The sequence below is a fragment of the Heterodontus francisci genome, chromosome 38 (assembly GCF_036365525.1).
Source record: "Heterodontus francisci isolate sHetFra1 chromosome 38, sHetFra1.hap1, whole genome shotgun sequence".
NCBI lineage: Eukaryota > Metazoa > Chordata > Chondrichthyes > Heterodontiformes > Heterodontidae > Heterodontus > Heterodontus francisci.
This window is the reverse complement of record NC_090408.1, coordinates 24,425,235-24,446,367: the sequence shown is the minus strand read 5'-3', so window position 1 is coordinate 24,446,367 and position 21,133 is coordinate 24,425,235. Positions and strand designations below refer to the sequence as shown.

General features: G+C 42.4%; 1 protein-coding gene across 1 annotated transcript in view; it reads left to right on the top strand.

The window, feature by feature from the left end:
- Positions 1 to 21,133, top strand: part of LOC137352431 (DNA-binding protein RFX7) — a 97,352-nt gene that overhangs the window by 52,581 nt on the left and 23,638 nt on the right. Inside the window, exons 5-7 of the mRNA XM_068017844.1 lie at positions 11,496 to 11,616; positions 13,299 to 13,379; positions 20,465 to 20,672. Coding sequence (XP_067873945.1) covers positions 11,496 to 11,616; positions 13,299 to 13,379; positions 20,465 to 20,672 — 410 coding nt within the window. The remainder of the gene's footprint in view (positions 1 to 11,495; positions 11,617 to 13,298; positions 13,380 to 20,464; positions 20,673 to 21,133) is intronic.

Below are 21,133 nucleotides of genomic sequence, written 5' to 3'. Positions count from 1 at the left end.
AAATTATTGCATTTAGCTTTTGACGAGTAACAATAGTTATGCATTTTTTAAAAAGCACTGTAGCATATTGCAGGATTTCACGTCTTCGGTTGATGAAGCATTTGTGTAAAGTTGTGTAAGGAATTTGTAAAACATTGGTTACAGTGCAGAATGTGCAAAACACCCAGGAGGCAAATGGCACAATTTTGTCAATGGAACTTTGGTTCTTTTAGGAAAATTATAATGGTAATGCATAAAAACACAAGGATATCAGATGATGAAAATCATTGTTAAATAAATGAGTAATTCTGAAGATAAGTTGATTATTAAAATGTTTAGAATATTTATAAAATATGTATCTGAAAGTAAATGACAATAGTTGAAAGATTATTGTCTGCCCACACAACATCCCTATAATTTTCAGCAATTTTTTTGTGAAAATAGTAATAAAAGATTCGTTAGTATATTATGTCCTTTGAGATACATAAACAAGTAATGTCAGCAATATATGACGATTTGATGTCAGAGCATTGAAAATTTCATGTGATAATTTGCTCAGTACTTTTGCTGGGGTGAAGAACATCATAGTGGATGCTTTCAGCAGGGACTTTAATACTCTAGTAGTGATTTACTGGCATCCTCCCTTAGAGCAACTTTTGAGATCAAAACATTTTTGGCAAATAAATTGACACTTTTGGATCCAAATAGGAAATGTTTCTCCAGTGATGACCTAAAGCACAACAATAATCCACTGGAATGAAACTTTTCCAGTTATATGATATCTGCAATGCACATTACAGTTGATTGTCTGGAAATTTTCACCAAGCTTATTAAGATTCTGTGTGGTAAATACAAACATTTTCCTCGTCAATGGTAGAAAATTTAATTCTGGATCACCCATAGCTGCCCAGATCTATGAAAGGAGCTTCGGATGTCATGCTATTTGTTTAGTTAACTTGTGCTTTGAATTGGAATTTAGTTCTGAGAAATATTGTCAGAATCATGAACCCATGGTCCCAAATTGTAATTCAAGCAGTTGGTCTTATTGGTCCTGATTTCATTGGAGAGGATTAGTGATGTGCGCTTTGATAAACCTGCCAGATCTTGTTTGGCACACAGTGGAATTGTAAGAACATATCTTCAATTTTGCTGAAAGTTTTATTGTGTTTCACTTATATCAGAGCATTGTCGAACTGAAATTTTATGTCATGTCACATTTCTTCCACTGAAAGGAAGCGCCATCTTCTTGTACATAGAACTTCTGCAAACTTGAGTATTGCGTACTGCTCATGCACTTTTTCTTCAATGGAACAAAGGCTTAGGTAAATTCATCAGTATGCTGAGATTAGGGATTTGGAATGTTATTCCTTAGCAAATTAGGAATCATCAGAGAATATTAAGATTTTCTACTAGTGTCATGTCGAAAATTGTTGTAATTGTGCTGCACAGATTTCTCCCTTGTTTGGTGTTGCATTGTTTGCATTGCCTCTGATGATTTTTCTGCCACTTTAGTGGTCTTGATTGAGGGAATAAAGGTTCTATCAAATATTCATCCATCATTCTAATATCACCACAGGTAGATTAATTGGTCATTCATCAGTTGGTATTGGTGGACCCCTGCATGGCAATTGACTGCTAGTTAGCCTACATAACAGCAGTGACTACACTTTAGAACACTTCATTAGCTGTGAAGTGCTTCAGGACATCCTGAGGATGTAAAAGGTGCTATATCAGTAGAAGTTTATTGTTTCCAGTCCAAGAACTAAGGATACCATTCAGAATAAGGCCCTTATTTGATTGATATAAGATCATTTAACAAAAGTGGCTGCCTAGGGACAAAGCATGCAATTTTCTCTTTGGATATTGGCCAATCATCATTGCATGTGGAGGTTGAACACTGAAGTATTGAGGAAGGTGATACTTACAATGGGTAATCTAATGTGCATGCAGTACATGGTTTAAAAAGTGCTTCAGCATCACATTGTCCTAAAATCTATATAATGTAACAAATAAATTAAGGCCACATATTGCATTTTAATCAGTTTCACATTGGATTTGGATGAGGTGAAATCAGGTTCACAGTATTCTGTTTCCAGCATTCCTTTTGCATTTACACTATTCAGTAAATTGGGCGGCACAGTGGCGCAGTGATTAGCACTGCAGCCTCACAGCTCCAGCGACCCGGGTTCAATTCTGGGTACTGCCTGTGTGGAGTTTGCAAGTTCTGCCTGTGTCTGCGTGGGTTTCCTCCGGGTGCTCCGGTTTCCTCCCACATGCCAAAGACATGCAGGTTGATAGGTAAATTGGCCTTTATAAATTGCCCCAGTATAGGTAGGTGGTAGGGAAATATAGGGACAGGTGGGGATGTGGTAGGAATATGGAATTAGTGTAGGATTAGTATAAATGGGTGATTGATGGTCGGCACAGATTCGGTGGGCCGAAGGGCCTGTTTCAGTGCTGTATCTCTAAACTAAACTAAATACAAAAATACAGTACTGTGTAATATTGATGTTTATCCTCCAAAATCCCTACAGTGTTCTTTGGATTAATAGTTTAGCCCACAGGCATCTTGAATTCTTCAGTTTCATTAACCTGCCCGGAGGTTCACTTCAGTGGTACGAAAAAAAAAAGTTTGACTGCTGTGGTCCTCAGTTTGCTGAGGGAAGCAAAGTGAGTTGAAGAGCTTGGCCTCTAGTTTTTATTCTTCATACAAACATATAATGTATTTTTGCCAGTCTATTCGGACAAGATCAGGAACTTAGTATATGGAGAATTGTGGGCATAAACCAATTTCCCATTTATGCCAACTCTTTTTTTATTTAAATTTGCAATTGCAATATCCAGAATAAAAAACTGTTTTTGTCTTTTACTTGCTTCAGAGATTTCTACCTCCCAAATCTATTGTCAATTTTGCAACAGGTTTTTTTTAAAAAGTACTGCTACCTATATTTTCGAGGTATGCAAGAACATATTTACAGAATATTAATATATTGTCAAAAGCCACTTCAGTGAAAGCCAACTCAACAGTGCTATATTTTATACCGATTTGAACTGACACATGATTGAGGGTGTTATAATTTTGCCGCACTGATCTGGATGCACTCGAAAGCATAAAAATATTGGGATGATGCTAGTGAGTACAGACAAAGGAAGTTGGAGCTGATGAATACGTGGTTGGAGAGATGATGCAGGGAGATGAGGCCTGTACAAGCCAGACAGGTTGCACCCCAACAGGGCTGGGACCAGTATCCTTGCAGGGAGTTTTTGTAAGTGCTGTTGAGGGGAGGTTTAAACTAGCTTGTCAAGGAGATGGGAACGTGCGAGTAGATTCAGAAGGGGGAAAAGTTGCAAATGGAAGGCAGAAAATTAGTAAGTGTGTATGGAAGACAGAGGGAACAAAGGCTAGAAAAAAGACAAAAAGGGAGTTTGATAGTGCTAAATGGTATACACTTCAATGCAATAAATCTAGGGAATAAGGCAGGTGAGTGGAGAGCACAGATTGACATGTTGGAGTATGATACAACTATTATTGAGACATGGCTGGAAAAAGGGCAGGAATGGCAGCGCAACATTCTTGGCTACAGGGTTTTCAGACAAAATAGGGGAATAAAAGAGGAGGGAGGGGTTGCAACATTGATTAAAGAAATAATTATAACCATGAGGAGGGATGATCTGGTAGAAGGATCATCAAATGAGGCCGTATGGGTTGAACTGAAGAACAAAAAAGGGGCAGTCACACCACTGGGAGTGTAGTATAGACCCCCCAAACAGTCAGAGAGAAATAGTAGAGCAAATATGTAGGAAAATCTGAAGTACAAAAACAATAGGGCAGTAATAGTGGGGGATTTCAATTCTTCTCTTCTTAGGCAGTCCGTCGGGATTGAGGATGACTTGCTTCCATTTCGGTACGATGGGTTATGAGATGGCTGCTAAGTCCAATGCGTGATCTACAGACTTTGCCACATAAGGGGCAGGTGGTGCTTAAAAGGTCAGGAACACGAGTAGTTGGGAGGTTTGTGCGTTAACTCTGATGCCTCAACTTTGCCTCCATGTACCTGGCGAAGTCCCTTGTGGTGTACTATGCCTTCCCATTTGTCCTTTCTCCATCTAGGATGGTTACGCACCAGGGACTCGCACGAGTCGATGGGGATGTTTGATGTCTTCAGGGATGCTTTGAGGACATCTCGAAAGGATTTCTGCTGTCCTCCTGGGAATCTCCTGCCATGACCAAGTTCTGAGTAGAACAGCTGCTTCAGGAGCCTGGTGTCAAGCACGCGAGCAACATGTCTCACCCAACAGAGTTGGTTTTGGGTGATTAGCACCCTGATGCTGGGCAGGTTGGCTTGGGAGAAGACGCTGCTGTTGGATCGCCTTGTCACCAGATTTGGAGGATCTTGCGGAGGCACCTCTAGTGGTACTTTTCCAGTGCTTTGATTTCAACTGCCCTAATATTAACTGGGATAGAATTGGTGTGAAAGGCACAGAGGGATCAGAATTTTTAAAATGCATTCAGAAGAACCTAGCCCAACAAGAGAGGGGGCAGTTCTGGACTTAGTATTAGGGAATGAAGCTGGGCAGGTTGAGAAGCACTTTGGTGGAAGTGATCATAATTCAGTTAAATTGAAGGTAGTTACGGAAATGGACAAAGATAGACCAGGATTAATAGTTCTCAATTGGGGAAAAGCTAATTTTACAAAGCAGAGATGTGATTTAGCTAAAGTGGACTGAAAACAGCTACTTGAAGGTAAATCAAATGCCACATCTGTGGGAGGCTTACAAGGAAGAGATAATGAAGGTTCAGAGCAAGTTTGTCCTTTAAAGAAAAAGGATGGGACTAACAAATCCAGAGCCCCCGGATGTCAAGGAGCTTAAATGAGAGAATAAAGAAAAAATGGACATTCGTGAGAGATACCAAAGGCTCAGCTGATTCTTGATATCATGTGAATTAAATTGGCTGAAGGTGTCTTTTATGATGGTGGGGAGGTCACGTACAGGGCTGCAGCTTCATTGAGGATGGGAATATAGACAGAGCCTCCTCCTCCTGTTAGTGTTTAATTGTCCACCACCATTCGCGATTGGATGTGGCATTCTTCAGAGCTTTGATCCGATCCTTTGGTTGTGGAATTGCTTTGCACTCTCTATAGCATGCTGCTTCCACTGTTTAGCATGCTTGTAATCTTGTAGCTTCACCAGGTTGGCACTTCATTTTTAGGTAAACCTGGTGCTGCTCCTGGCAAGCTCTTCTACATTCCTCATTGAGCCAGGGTTGATCCTCTGGCTTGCTAATAGAGTGAGGGTTTTTTTTATACGTTTCTTGGGATGTGGGCATTGCCGGCAAGGCCAGCATTTGTTGCCCATCATGCTGGGCTGTGTGGTTACAGATTGTGGTTGAATACAATGCTGCTGCATGGATGCCTAGTTTTGAGCTGCTAGATTAGTTCTGAGTGGTACTGACCTGGAACTTGCTGCCCATGAGCGTGGTAAAGTGGAGACAGTCAATGATTTCTAAAGGTAATTGGATGGCCACTTGAAGAAAATAAACTTGTGGGGCTCTGCGAATCGAACAGGGGAGTGGGACTGACTGGATTGCTCCACGGAGAGCCAGCATGGATCCGAAGGGCCGAATGGCCTCCTATGCTGTAAATGACTCTATGACTCTACTGCAGAAAACCTAGAGGAGTATAGAAAGGATGAGGATGAAATTAGGAGAGGAAAGAGAGGGCATGAAAAAATATTGGCAAGTAAACTCCAGAAAACCCCAAAGATGTTTTATTAATGCATAAAGGGCAAGAGGGTAACTAAAGAAAGAGTAGGGCCGATTAGGGACCATCAGGGTAATTTGTGTGTAGAGGTGGAGGACGTTGGTATGGTTCCTGATGAATGTTTTGCATCTGTTTTCACAAAAGAGAGGGATCATATAAACATTGCAATCAGGGAGGAGGAATGTGCAATATTAGATGAAATTAACATAGTGAGAGAGGATGTATTAAGGGGTTTAGCATCTTTGAAAGTGGATAAATCCCCAGGTCCGGATGGAATGTATTCTAGGCTGTATAGGGAAGCAAGAGAAGAAATAGCAGATCTCTGACCATCATTTTCCAATCCTCTCTCGCTGCAGGCATGGTGCCAGAGGACTGGAGGACAGCTAACGTTGCACCATTGTTTATAAAGTGATAAAGCGAGTAATTATTAGCCAGTCAGGCTAACTTCGGTGGTAGGAAAATTGTTCGGAAAATCCTGATGGACAGGATAAACCTTTATTTAGTAAGACACTGATTAATCAAAGAGAGTCAGCAGGGATCTGACTAACCTGATTGAATTTTTTGAGGAGGTAACAAGGTGTATCGATGAGGGTAATACATTTGATGTAGTCTATATGGATTTTAGCGAGGCTTTTGATAAGGTTCACGTGGCAGATTGGTCATAAAGGTAAATGTTCATGGGATCCAAGACAAAGTGGCAAGTTGGATTCAAAATTGGCTTAGAGGCAGGAAGCAGAGGGTAATGGTTAATGTTTTTGAGACAGTAAGACTTTCCACTGGGGTTCTACAGGACTCAGAACTAGATCCCTGGCTTTTTATGATATATTATCAATGATTTGGACTTGAATGTAAGGGATATAAGAAGTTTGCAGACGATACAAAAATTGGCCGTGTGATTGATAATGAAAAAAAGAAGCTGTATACTGCCGGAAGATATCAATGGACAAAACAGATGGGTGGATCGGTGACAAATGGAGTTCAATCCAGAGAAGTGTGAGGTAATGCATTTGGGGAAGGCTCACGGGCAAGGGAATACACAAATTGTAAAGATACTGAGAATTGTAGAGGAACAGAGGAACTTTGGCGTGCATATCCACAGATTCCTGAAGGTGGCTTCACAGGTAGATAAAATGTTCAAGGAGGCATACAGGATACTTGCCTTTGTTAGCCGAGGCATAGAACACAAGAGCAGGGAGGTTATGCTGGAACTGTATAAAACAATAGTTAGGCCACAGCTGGAGTACTGCGTGCAGTTCTGGTCACCGCATTATAGGAAAGTTATGATTGCACGAGAGAGGGTACAGAGGAGATTTATGAGGATGTTTTCTGGACTAGACAATTTGTTATGAGGAAAGATTGGATAGGTTAGGGTTGTTTTCTTTGAAATAGAGGAAACTGAGGGGAGACCTATTTGAAGGGTATAAAATTAATCGGGGTCTATATAGAGTGGATAGAAAGGCCCTGTTCCCCTTGGTTGAGGGGGTCCAAAACCATGGGACATAGATTTAGGGTAAGAGTTAGGAGGTTTAGAGGGGACTCGAGTGGAATTTTCTTCACCTAGAGGGTGGTGGGGATCTGAAGCTCAGTGTCTGAATGGGCGTTCGAGGCAGGGACCCTCGTAACATTTAAAAAGTACTTGGATCTGCACTTGGAAGTTCCGTGACCTACGAGGCTACGGCCCAAGAGCTGGTATTGGGAGATTCGTTTAGATGGCTCCATGTGGGCCAGCGCAGAGACGGTAGGCCGAATGGCTATCATCAGCGCTGTAAATTCTATGGTTCTATTTTCTATGATCCAGCAAACTGATGTTTTACCTAGACCTGTGTCATTGCCTGAGTTTGCCAGCTAAATTTTGGTGCATTTGACTTGTTTTTGGCAAATAGGTGCATTCCTGTTATGCGTTTGCACAGAGAGCTCCTGGCCTTTTCAGCCTAGTAAAAAAGCCTTGGAAGATGCTTAGTTGGTAAGAATTCAGCCAATTCGATTCACTCCACGTGATATCAAGAAACAACTGAAGGCATTGAATACTGCAAAGGCTATGGGCCCTGACAATATTCCGGCAATAGTACTGAAAACCTGTGCTCCAGAACTTGCCGCGCCCCTAATCAAGCTGTTCCAGTACAGCTACAACACTGGCATCTACCCTGCAATGTGAAAAATTGTCCAGGTATGTCTTGTACACAAAAAGCAGGACAAGTCCAACCCGGCCAATTACTGCCACATCAGCCTACTCTCAATCATCAGTAAAGTGATGGAAGGTGTCATCAAGCTGCACTTGGTTAGCAATAACCTGCTCAGTGACGCTCAGTTTGGCTTCCACCAGGGCTACTCGGCTCCTGACCTCATTACAGCCTTGGTTCAAACATGGACAAAAGAGCTGAACTCAAGAGGTGAGGTGAGAGTGACTGCTCTTGACATCAAGGCCGTTTTTGACCGAGTATGGCATCATGGAGCCCTAGCAAAACAGGTCAATGGGAATCGGGGAAAACTCTCCGCTGGTTGGAGTCATACCTAGCACAAAGGAAGATGGTTGTGGTTGTTGGAGGTCAATCATCTGAGCTCCAGGGCATCACTGCAGGTATTCCTCAGGGTAGTGTCCTAGGCCCAACCATCTTCAGCTGCTTCATCAATGACATTCCCTCAATCATAAGGTCAGAAGTGGGGATGTTCGTTGATGATTGCACAATGTTCAGCACCATTCGCAACTCCTCAGATACTGAAGCAGTCCATGTTGAAATACAGCAAGACTTGGACAATATCCAGGCTTGGGCTGGTAAGTGGCAAGTAACATTCGCGCCACACAAGTGCCAGGCAATAACCATCTCCAGCAAGAGAGAATCTAACTATCTCCCCTTGACATTCAGTGGCATTACCATTGCTGAATCCCCCACTATCAACATCCTAGGGGCGACCATTGACCAGAAACTGAACTGGAGTAGCCATATAAATACTGTGGCTGCAAGAGCAGGTCAGAGGCTAGGAATCCTGCGGCGAGTAACTCACCTCCTGACTCCCCAAAGCCTGTCCACCATCTACAAGGCACAAGTCAGGAGTGTGATGGAATGCTCTCCACTTGCCTGGATGGGTGCAGCTCCAACAACACTCAAGAAGCTCGACACCAACCAGGACAAAGCAGCCCGCTTGATTGGCACCCCATTCACAAACATTCACTCCCTCCACGACCAACGCACAGTGGCAGCAGTGTGTGCCATCTACAAGATGCACTGCAGCAATGCACCAAGGCTCCTTAGACAGCACCTTCCAAACCCGCGACCTCTACCAACTAGAAGGACAAGGGCAGCAAATGCATGGGAACACCACCACTTGCAAGTTCCCCTCCAAGTCACACACCATCCTGACTTGGAACTATATCGTCGTTCCTTCACTGTCACTTGGTCAAAATCCTGGAACTCCCTTCCTAACAGCACTGTGGGTGTACCTGCCTCACATGGACTGCAGCGGTTCAGGAAGGCAGCTCACCACCACCTTCTCAAGGGCAATTAGGGATGGGCAATAAATGCTGGCCTGGCCAGCGACGCCCACATCCCATGAATGAATTTTTAAAAAACATTGTGCACTGCCTTTCATTCAGGAAAGTTGCGCCATGTATTGAAAGATTCTTTCTTGGAATATTGTTTGACTTGGATGCTGGCCTGATACCAACATGCAAACACTGTTCATTGTTTGGTCTGCGATTCATCACAAGTCATGATTAGTGTTGTGGAACCTCCAATTGTAGCTTATTTGATGAAATAGTCCATTCTGTTTTGGAGGGATAGTGGAAAATGGGCACCAATTAAACATGCTTTACTTTATACTTTGGTTCTCTGTGTTGTCAGTTATATATAGGATACTTAAGGCCATGAGTTTTATTTACATCTGATTGGATGTAGTTTCGTGTATATCAAGTGAAATATTCCTTCTCTAAATTTGTGAATTAAAAGCCTTGATCAGTACTTTGAACTGTTACATTTGCACAGCATTAGTGCTTTAAGTTGCTAGTTCACAAAAATGAGTTAATGTGGATTTGTGTGAGTAGATCTTTACGTCGTTACATCTAGGAAAGGAAAATTGGCTGGCAAGTCACTCACTCGTATCATGGGAGGAAATTAGGCATTTTGACTTTCCAATACGAATCTGGATAGACTTAATGAATATTCTGCATAGTTTTTCAGCATTCATTAGCTTCCCTCTTTTCCCCCCACATGAACAGGAATCGGTCAGAATCAAATGTAAATTAAAAACCATTTTTATTTATTGGTGAAGCGACATCAATCAAAATGAATAGTTTTCTCCGAAACCTAAAAGCCACAGATATCAAATAGTCTGTTTTAACATTATTTCTGTGTTTAGAGGTACAGTATAAAATCTGAAAAAAATACAAGTAATGCATTTCAGAAATAGAATGATGAAACTTAAATTTACTTACAATAATCAAACAGAGACTGATTTAGTGGGCCAGATGGGTGGGTGTTATACTTAAATTCAATAGGCCAAAACTCTGAAAACTTGCAACTAATGGACATTTATTAATTCAGCATTTCTGCATTTGTCTTTTGTTATTAAAGAGCATCCGTGCATCTAAATGCAAGATTTTTCTTTATACAGACCTCCTCTCTTTAATTGAGTGATGGTGAGGTTCTGCTCGGAGCTTGCTTTTTTAAGCTAGCTTTATCGACTGCTCTTATTTTTGTGTTCTGTCTGATACACTACGATAGAAATGAATGAAAGAGCTTCAACTTTCTTGACTGTGACATGCCAGCAAACTAAAAACAAAAAAAGCAAAATTTCACTTGTCAAATCTATGTTATCACAATTAAAGCTGAAGCCAGCTGTTGAATTCTGGAAGCCAGTTCGTTGCACATTAGTTTTGCATTACCAACAGTGAATTGTATCCAAAATTACTTAATGCACCTTTTACAACCTATTAAAGCAATTGCTTTGTCCCTTCGATGCACGAAGATAATTTTTATTAGTCTGTCAGACTGTGGATTAAAGGACTGTCTGGTGGTTTGCTTCAGTGTACTAATGTTATATATAATGTTATGTATCATAGATAGATGTGAATTTCTGTGCATAGTTTATCACAAGATGAGTTGTCATCTTGGCTGCACCATCAAGAAAGACGAAGAGCTTCTCCCGGAAAGAAACATTGGAAAAACTTGTCAATCACCTCTTGGTGGCTCATGACTATGGGGCAGATTGGGGGGTGGGGGGGGTTATATTTTGAAATGCGGAAGGATGTAGATTTTTCCCCAAAAATATACTAAAAATTTGTTTTTAAAAAATTACACAATTCAAATTTGACATTACATTAAGTTCTATACAGTACATGAGGTGCCTCACTACACTTGCCATTGCAGGTTATATTTACAATGTACATTTACATTCCATGTCAAACATTCTCTGGTGTGTACAGTCTGAGGGGTTTTACATGGGTTCCAATCCCTCTGGGAGTGGGAGTGCCTTACACAGGGGCCTTTTCCTATTGAGCCTTTATGGCAGCTGCCCCAAGCTTTAGTGCATCCCTCAGCATGTAGTCCTAGGCCTTGGAATTTGCCAGTCTGCAACACTCGGTCATAAACAGCTCCTTGTACTGGAAGACTGGGAAGTTTTGGGCAGACCCAAATACGTCTTTCACAGAGTTGATGGTCCTCCGGCGTCTTTCACTGAGTTGATGTTTGTCTTGCAGGATGTAGATCACTGTTCTAAAATTGTGGTGTGACCAAATAAATTTCACATTTTGTTTTCCAGAGGTTATTGTGACAATCTTGGTTATAACTCTTTAAGTGCAGCTGACTTTGGGAAGATTATGAAGAATGTCTTTCCCAACATGAAAGCCCGACGTCTAGGTACAAGAGGCAAATCAAAATATCCTTTCTAATTGCTCTGAAATTATTGGGCTAATGTCTTGGTCATTTTAACTTTAGTAATATCATTCTTCCCAGACTGTCCCATGTCCACACACATTTTTACAAAGAAATATCCTTTTTGAATATATCATAACAGCTTTCACAGCTGCTCCTGTGATAGCAAAACCTTCTGCAGTTAACTTTTTTGATATTGGAACATTTTAATACAGTGGCCCTTTCTACTTTCACAATTTTGTTAAACCCAGACTACTCAACTTAAAAGTATGTTGGACAGTGGCAAGTTCTGTGAATTAAAATGTTTTCATTCTATTGTACCAATTGTCCATCAAGTGTAAGCCGATTTTACTTGACACTTTTGCTGCTCCAGCCTACCATAGTGATCTAAAATCTTATTGTACTAAATTTTTAATTGGGGGGGTGACCCCTAACTTGGACTTTGGAATTGACCTGAGCTGTTTACTGCAGAAGGAGTCCCTCATATAGCAGGTAAACAATATACAACCCTGGAGCAGTGAAGGTATACATATTGTTCAAATTTAGTTGCCGTTCTCACAGGGATATGGAAAAATTAGATGATGCATTATCACTTGGATTCTGGCACACACCTTGCAAATGAAATAGTTTGAGATCTTGCAACAGATCTTGGAACAGTGGAAGCCTGTTGTGACCAGCACGTGAGAAGGTGGGCGAGAGGAGAATAAAGCGATTAAATGCTCTCAAAATAAAAACACATATTGTAGGGTTAGGAGTCAAATTGCAGTTTAACAATATCACTGTGTTCTTTCAATTCCACACTGCAATTATCAAGTTTCTGCCACTTGTTAAGTGAGGCCCAGCCACTTCATGCATGTGCTGCCATGTCAAGGGATTGGTACAGTTACCACATCATTCCTGAACCCTTGAAACTGGTTCAAATCCAGTCCATACTGAGACGTGATAAGTCTCCTGTCTTTAGGTTCTATGTGAAATTAATTTGCAAAATATCAGCTCAGTTCTTAATGGTTGTCAACCCATAGCACAAAACCGCAAATGAGTTGGCAGTCTCATTCAAAGACATGAGAGACAGTTAATGAAAATTGGAATACTGCTTTTCTGATATTGGGGTTCGGGCATCAGATAAGTGCCAATGTATAATCAAACTTTTAATACTTGATCTTGTACATGCATCATCCTGACACCATGTACCCACAGTAGATTCTGATTTCATAGTGGGCTGGAAGAAGGTCATTGATGTGCCTTCGAGTGCAGCCTAGAGCCACTGAAATGTAACTGGGATATCATACAGGCGAAAAAATACACCATATTTAACATTGTTGAGATTCTGATGGCTTTGATATATTGTAAAATGTTTTTTTCTCGTGGTTTGAGATTGGAAAATGTTGATTTATAGTATAGCCTTGCATTACATTCCCAGATACCACCTTGTGCAGGTGTGAAAAAGAATTTATACAGTTTGCAAAGGTTACATAAGCAATTTGTACATTTTCATTCTTTTATTTATCAACATTATCTCATTTTACATTTAACTTTTTTCATATGCGTTTCACTTGAAATTTCACTTGATTAAGCTCACTAACATTTTGGTAATCCTGTTTTTTTTTTGTCTGAGTTCTATTGTCGCCATACTTATTTTATTTAAAATAAAGCTCATTACATTCTTTGACCTTAACACCTTGAAACATATTGCTATAGTGGCCTGAGGAAAAAGGCTTTTGTTCATATGCCATCACTACCAAGTCTGGATTTTCACAAAACTGGAGAAGGGGTAATAATCTTCTGTAATCATGACCATTTAAAATGTGAAGATAAACTATACTGTATAATATTGCTAAGTGTAATAGGAAAGAATGGAGAAGTTTTCACATTGCAGAACTGAAACTTCTCCAGTACTGTATGAAAGTTACAATAGATATTCTCCATTTATTTTACCTCCAATCTGCAAATAACTCCTCCCTCCTCCAACAGGGGAATAATTTGGCTGCTACATGATATTGGTTAAGTGGACTCTTCTGCCACCCCCCCCCCCCCCCCCCCCCACCCCAACTCCCTCTTATGACTTCTTCCATTATTGCCAACAGCCATGAATGTTGCCTGTGACAACTACCAACTTCTGCTTTTCTAACATAGTCTATCTACGCCCCTATCTTCTTTACCTCTGTGAAAATCCTCATCCGTGCCTGGATTTCTCCAAATCTGTTCTCACCAACCTCTTCATTTCTACTTTATGTAAACTCCAACACATTGAGAATTCTGCCAAGGCCCTAGCCAACCTCCATTAATGCTGTAGAAATGCAGATTGTTCTCAAATCTTGGAACAATCCATGATTATTCACATATAAGGTCTATATAAGTTTTCCATTAAGTGTTATTTTTCAGCAAAATGCCATCTGTAATGGATGCTTCAATCTTAGCAGAGTTACATTGCATTCACTTGGGCATATCTTTGGTCACATTTCCGTTTCAGCTCAAGTACTCTTCTATTTCAGTCAGCCCTGCCTAGATTTCAAGATCTGCATCAAACCTATGGGTCCTTCCAAGAATGTTAATAATTTTATTGTCTACTGACATAACTTCTTTTGCCTCCTTGTCTCGAGAGACAATGGGTAAGCGCCTAGAGGTGGTCAGTGGTTTGTGGAGCAGTGCCTGGAGTGGCTATAAAGGCCAATTCTAGAGTGACAGACTCTTCCACAGGTGCTGTAGATAAAATTGGTTGTCGGGGCTGTTACACAGTTGGCTCTCTCCTTACACTTCTGTCTCTTTTCCTGCCAACTGCTAAGTCTCTTCGACTTGCCACACTTTAGCCCCGCCTTTATGGCTGCCCGCCAGCTCTGGCGATCACTGGCAACTGACTCCCACAACTTGTGGTCAATGTCACAGGACTTCATGTTGCGTTTGCAGACTTTAAAGCGGAGACATGGACGGCTGGTGGGTCTGATACCAGTGACGAGCTCGCTGTACAATGCGTCCTTGGGGATCCTGCCATCTTCCATGTGGCTCACCTGGCCAAGCCACCTCAAACACCGCTGGCTCAATAGGGTGTATATGCTGGGGATGTTGGCCACCTCAAGGACTTCTGTGTTGGAGATACGGTCCTGCCACCTGATGCCACGGATTCTCCAGAGGCAGCAAAGATGGAATGAGTTGAGACATCGCTCTTGGCTGACATACGTTGTCCAAACCTCGCTGCCGTAGAGCAAGGTACTGAGGACACAGGCTTGAAACACTCGGACATTTGTGTTCCGTGTCAGTGCGCCATTTGCCCACACCCTCTTGGCCAGTCTGGACATAGCAGTGGATGCCTTTCCCATTCGCTTGTTGATTTCTGCATTGAGAGACAGGTTACTGGTGATGGTTGAGCCTAGGTAGATGAACTCTTGAACCACTTCCAGAGCGTGGTCGCCAATATTGATGGATGGAGCATTTCTGATGTCCTGTCCCATGATGTTCGTTTTCTTGAGGCTGATGGTTCGGCCAAATTCGTTGCAGGCAGCCACAATCCTGTCGATGAGACTCTGCAGACACTCTTCAGTGTGAGATGTTATTGCAGCATCGTCAGCAAAGAGGAGTTCCCTGATGAGGACTTTCCATACTTTGGTCTTCGCTCTAAGACGGGCAAGGTTGAACAACCTGCCATCTGATCTTGTGTGGAGGAAAATTCCTTCTTCTGAAGACTTGTTTGCATGTGAGAGCAGCAGTGAGAAGAAGATCCCAAACCGTGTAGGTGCAAGAACACAGCCCTATTTCACGCCACTCAGGATAGGAAAGGGGTCTGATGAGGCACCGCTATGCTGAATTGTGCCTTTCATATTGTCATGGAATGAGGTGATGATACTTAGTAGTTTTGGTGAACATCCGATCTTTGCTAGTAGTTTGAAGAGACCACGTCTGCTGATTAGGTCAAAGGCTTTGGTGAGATCTATGAAAGCAAAGTAGAGGGGCATCTGTTGTTTGTGGCATTTCTCCTGTAGCTGGCGAAGGGAGAACAGCATGTCAACAGTGGATCTCTCTGCTCGAAAGCCGCACTGTGCCTCAGGGTAGACAGGGTAGACATTCTGCAGTCGACTTAAAACTACTCGAGCGAAGACTTGCCCCACTTGGCTGAGCAGGGAGATTCCACGGTAGTTGTTGCAGTCACCGCAGTCACCCTTGTTCTTATAGAGGGTGATGATATTGGCATTGCGCATATCCTGTGCTACTGCTGCCTCATCCTAGCACAGGCAAAGCAGTTCATGTAGTGCTGAGAGTATAGCAGGCTTGGCACTCTTGATTATTTCAGGGGTAATGCCGTCCTTTCCATAACACACTTCCTGGAAGTATGTAATCTGCTCCAACCTCAGCAAAACAGATAGTTTGGTTTCCACGAAGCCTTCCTTGATTGTCTATCTAGCCATCTGAATTCCAGAACGTCTAACAAAGGCAAATAGAATATAGTTTGGGGTTGCTGTAACGGCCCAAAGATGGTAGTGTTCTGATTTGGCTGGGTGGAGAACGGGAGACCAGCAAGGATGAATGTGGAGAAATCAAGTCCTGGAGGACTTAAGGATCCTGGATGTCTTCATTTTGAAGTAACAGTTCAAATCAGCATTACCATAATTATCTCAGTGGGGCAGGAATGCAGTCAGAGGAACGTCATAAACTGCAAGGCCGAGTACTTGCATGCTGGGATTCAAGGTTGTACAGAAAGTATGGCTCAACCCAGAAGTCCATTGATTTATTTCTCATGCTTCCAGTTTAGAAAGTGTGTTTTGTCCTTCTCAAAACCACAATAACCGTCATAGAACAATATAGCATAGAGGGAGGTCTTTTGGCTCATTCTGCTGGTCAGCATGCTTTGAGCTTGGGCTTCCCTTGAGTTAAAAATCTCAGCCACAGCTAGTGCAGGAACTATCTTTCATTGAAACCAGTTTGATAAGAGTTGCAATACGACTAGAATTGTTTCAGGACTTTGAAGCTTAGATGTTCATATCCTAGAAGGACTGGAATTAAGGCTTGATGTCACTTGTGAAATCTGGGGCTAATGTTTTTGACCAATTTCATGGTACAGAAAGCAGGTCTATTCAAGAGATCAGTGTAAATAAAACTATTTGCGTAATGATGCATGACAGACACTGAACTCAGGGCATTGAGGTGAGCCAAGCATCAAGATCCATCAACATCCTCAGGGTTACCATTGACCAGAAACTTAACTGAACCAGCCCTATAAATACTGTGACTGCAAGAGAAGGTCAGAGGCTGTGAATTCGGCAGTGAGTAATTTGCCTCCTGACTTAGCAAAGTTTGTCCACCATCTCTAAGGCACAGGTCAGGAGTGTGATGGATACTCCCCACTTGCCTCGATGGGTGCAGCTCAACATAACTCAAGAGGCTCGAAACCATCCAAGAGAAAGCGTCCCACTTGATCGGCATGCCATCCACCATCTTAAATATTCACTTTCTCCACCACCAGCACACAGTGGCAGCAGTGTGTAACATCTACAGGTTGCACTGCAGCAACTCCTTCGACAGCACCCTCCAAACCTGCGACCTCCACCAGCGAGCAGAACAAGGGCAGCAGACGCATGAGGACACCACCACCTGCAATTTCCCTTCCAAGTCATGCACCATCCTGACCTGGAACTACAATGCCGTTCCTTCACTGTCACTGGATCAAAATCCTAGAACTCTCTCCCTAACAACACTGTGGGTGCACCTACACCACATGGACTGCAGTGGTTCAAGAAGGCAGCTCATCAACGCTTTCTGTAGGGGAATTAGGGATGAACAACAAATGTTGACCTTTCCAGCAATGCTCACATCCCAACTTTGATTTTTTTAAAAAGTGGTCACGTCACGAAAGAGAAACCTTTGATGACCGACCCCTTGCTTACAGGATGGGCTGCACATTACTTGGAGTGTTGGCCTTGGCATATAGGCTCAAACTGTATGCAGTTTACTTAGAGGCTAGTAGTGACCATTTTGTTTCCTGTTGCCAGCATTTCTTTTCCATCCTGTTGGTGAAGCTGCTCTGCAGTATGATCAAGGCTGTTTCTCAAACAGGATTGCTTGACCGAGTTAGAGTGCTATAAATGTGTGGTTTTGTATATCAAATTTTTTTTTAAAAATGCTGATAAGCTTCTGAGTAATTTTTACAGATCTCTTTCTCCTCTCCCTCACCCAAATTATCTTTTGGTATCATTGCATGGCTTCCAAAAGAAATTTCTAAGCCACTATCATGCAGCCAGAGCTGATGGTACACTCTCTCTTCCTAACTGTCCTTTTCCCCAACCTGATTCTGTTATCTACCTGCAGGCCAATGGCTGATTTCCCCCCTACTTAAATTTGTAAGAGAATCAGAAGAATCAAATGATTGTGTACTTATTTGTCTGAAATTAAATATGGGAAGACTGAAGCAGTTGTTTCTAGTGTCCTGTCTCCCACCACCCCCCGCCCCCAAACTCCAGTCCCTAGCTACCGACTCCATCCCTCTCCCTGGCAACAGTCTTGATATTAAGCCAGTTTGTTCACTACCTCGGTGTCACATTTGACCCCAAGATGAGCTTCCAACCTCACAGTTGCTCCCATCACTAAGTCCACCTATTTACTCCTCTGTAATGTCGCCTGACTTTGCCCCAATCTCAGTTCTTCTGCACTGAAACCTTCATTCATGCCTTCGTTACCTGTAGACTTCCAATTTTGGTCTCCCACATTCTACTCTCCATAAACTTGAGATCATCTAAAGCTCTGCTGCCCGTGTCTTAACTATCACCACGTCTCATTTCCTTATCACCCCTGTGCTTCCTGATCTACATTGGCACCCAGTCAAGCAACATCTTGATTTTAAAATTCTCATCCTTACTTTCAAATCTCTCCATGGCCTCGCCCCTCCTTATCTCTGTAAGCTCTTCCAACCCCACAACCTTCCACGATATCTGTGCTCCTCTAATTCTGGCCTCTTGTACATCACTGATTTTAATTGCTCCACCATTGGTGGCCGTGCCTTCAGTTGCCTAGGCCCCAAGCTCTGGAGTACCCTCCCAACAACTGTCCACCTTTCCTTCCTCCTTTTAAGACACTCCTTACAACCCACCTCTTTGACCATTTTGGTCATCTGACTGAATATCATCTTGCGTAGCTCGGTGTCGTACTTTGTTTTATAATGCTCCTGTGAAGTGTCTTGCGATGCTTTATTACATTATAGGCACTATATAAATAGAGATTGTTGCAAATTGAAATTTGTATGCAAATGTACTTGGGAAGAATTATGAAACATTTGACTTGGCAAATTTAAGTAAATGTTCTCGACTTTATAAAGTCAAACGTTCTATGTGGAATACTTTGTTTTACATTTTTCAAAATTGCATGCCTTTATTAAATAACTACCATAGTCTGTGGTGCTAACTTACCTTCAAAGCAGCTGGTGTTGGGATATGACGGCCCCAGGGTCAAGTATGAAGTGTGTTGTATTGAAGGCAATATTGTTATTTTTTGCAGAAATGGACATTTGACTTGATGGAATTTCAGACGATTATGTTTATGATGTTGCTCCCACCATTGCATTTGTATTACTGAGTGAAAAATGCTCTCAATGTCATCTTTTTTTAAATTGCTTAAGCAAATTGCATCAATTCAGTGACAAGAATTCAATTTCAAGCAGTTTTGTGATAGAAAGTAACAAACTGTTGAATTGCTAATTTTGGTCATAGAAGACAGAGGGTAGCAGTGGATGGGTGTTTTTCTGAATGGAGGGATGTGACTAGTGGTGTTTCGCGGGGATCAGTGCTGGGACCGTTGCTGTTTGTAGTATATATAAATGATTTGGAGGAAAATGTAGCTGGTCTCATTAGTAAGTTTGCGGACGACACAAAGGTTGGTGGAGTTGCGGATAATGATGAGGATTGTCAGAGGATACAGCAGGGTATAGATGGGTTGGAGACTTGGGCGGAGAAATGGCAGATGGAGTTTAATCCGGACAAATGTGAGGTAATGCATTTTGGAAGGTCTAATGCAGGTGGGAGGTATACAGTAAATGGCAGAACCCTTAGGAGTATTGACAGGCAGAGAGATCTGGGCGTAAAGGTCCACAGGTCACTGAAAGTGGCAACGCAGGTGGATAAGGTAGTCAAGAAGGCATACGGCATGCTTGCCTTCATCGGTCGGGGCACAGAGTATAAAAATTGGCAAGTTATGTTGCAGCTGTACAGAACTTTAGTTAGGCCACACTTAGAATATTGTGTGCAATTCTGGTCGTCACACTACCAGAAGGACGTGGAGGCTTTGGAGAGGGTGCAGAGGAGGCTTACCAGGATGTTGCCTGGTCTGGAGAGCATTAGCTATGAGGAGAGGTTGGAAAAACTCTGATTGTTTTCACTGGAACGACGGAGGTGGCGGGGCGACATGATAGAGGTTTACAAAGTTATGAGCGGCATGGACAGAGTGGATAGTCAGAAGCTTTTTCCCAGGGTGGAAGAGTCAGTTACTAGGGGACATAGGTTTAAGGTGCGAGGGGAAAAGTTTAGAGGGGATGTGCGAGGCAAGTTTTTTACACGGAGGGTGGTGAGTGCCTGGAACTTGCTGCCGGGGGAGGTGGTGGAAGCAGATACGACAGCGACGTTTAAGAGACATCTTGACAAATACATGAATAGGAAGAGAATAGAGGGATATGGGCCCCGGAAGTGCAGAAGGTGTTAGTTTAGGCAGGCATCAAGATCGGCGCAGGCTTGGAGGGCGGAATGGCCTGTTCCTGTGCTGTACTGTTCTTTGTTCTTTGTTTGTTCTTTGCTCAAATTGAGAATTTTAGCTACCATTTGTCTCTAAGTGTATTTTTACCATAGCAACACTTATAATCTAATATTTGGTTATATTGCTTTATAGTCTGAAGGATCAGACTGTGCAGGCCGCCTGCAGAGTATTGATGAAGAGGTCAGATCTGCAGCTTGCAGTCTGGTGTGCGAGTGGGCCCAGAAAGTACTAATCCGAAAATTTGATTCGGTGGTCGATCTAGCCCGCTTCCTTGTTACCAGTCACTATATTGGCACGAAATCTGTTGCTGCATTGTCAGTGATGGCTGGTGCACCTTCAGGTGAGTAACTATATTTGTTACAATGTTCCCCCAGCCACTCTCCATTTAATTTCCTTAAGACTATGCTGCTGCTTTTTATCAGTTGGCTAGGTAGGGTGGGTAAGGTATGTGGTTAAAGTATGTGCTTCGCCACCAGGTTGTAAAGTAGATAAGCACTGAATCTTGTGAGAAATATTGTCTATGGAATTCAAGTATGTAACTTTATCAGTGTGAAACAAATCTCATTTCCTCCTCTCCTTCCTGACATGCACTCATTGTAAAATTGGATTGATATCTACCATTCATGTCGAGGATTTTAAGTACAATGCCTAAATTAGCTTCCTGATCCTGCACCCCACCCAGCCACCTTCAACTGGATCTCAAGCCCCCATTTTTGGGAACATGCTTAGGGTTATCTCAGGGTCTGGTTGGAGTGAGGAAGGTGGATTGGCCAGTTGCAGCCGAGGGAACAAAATTTGTTT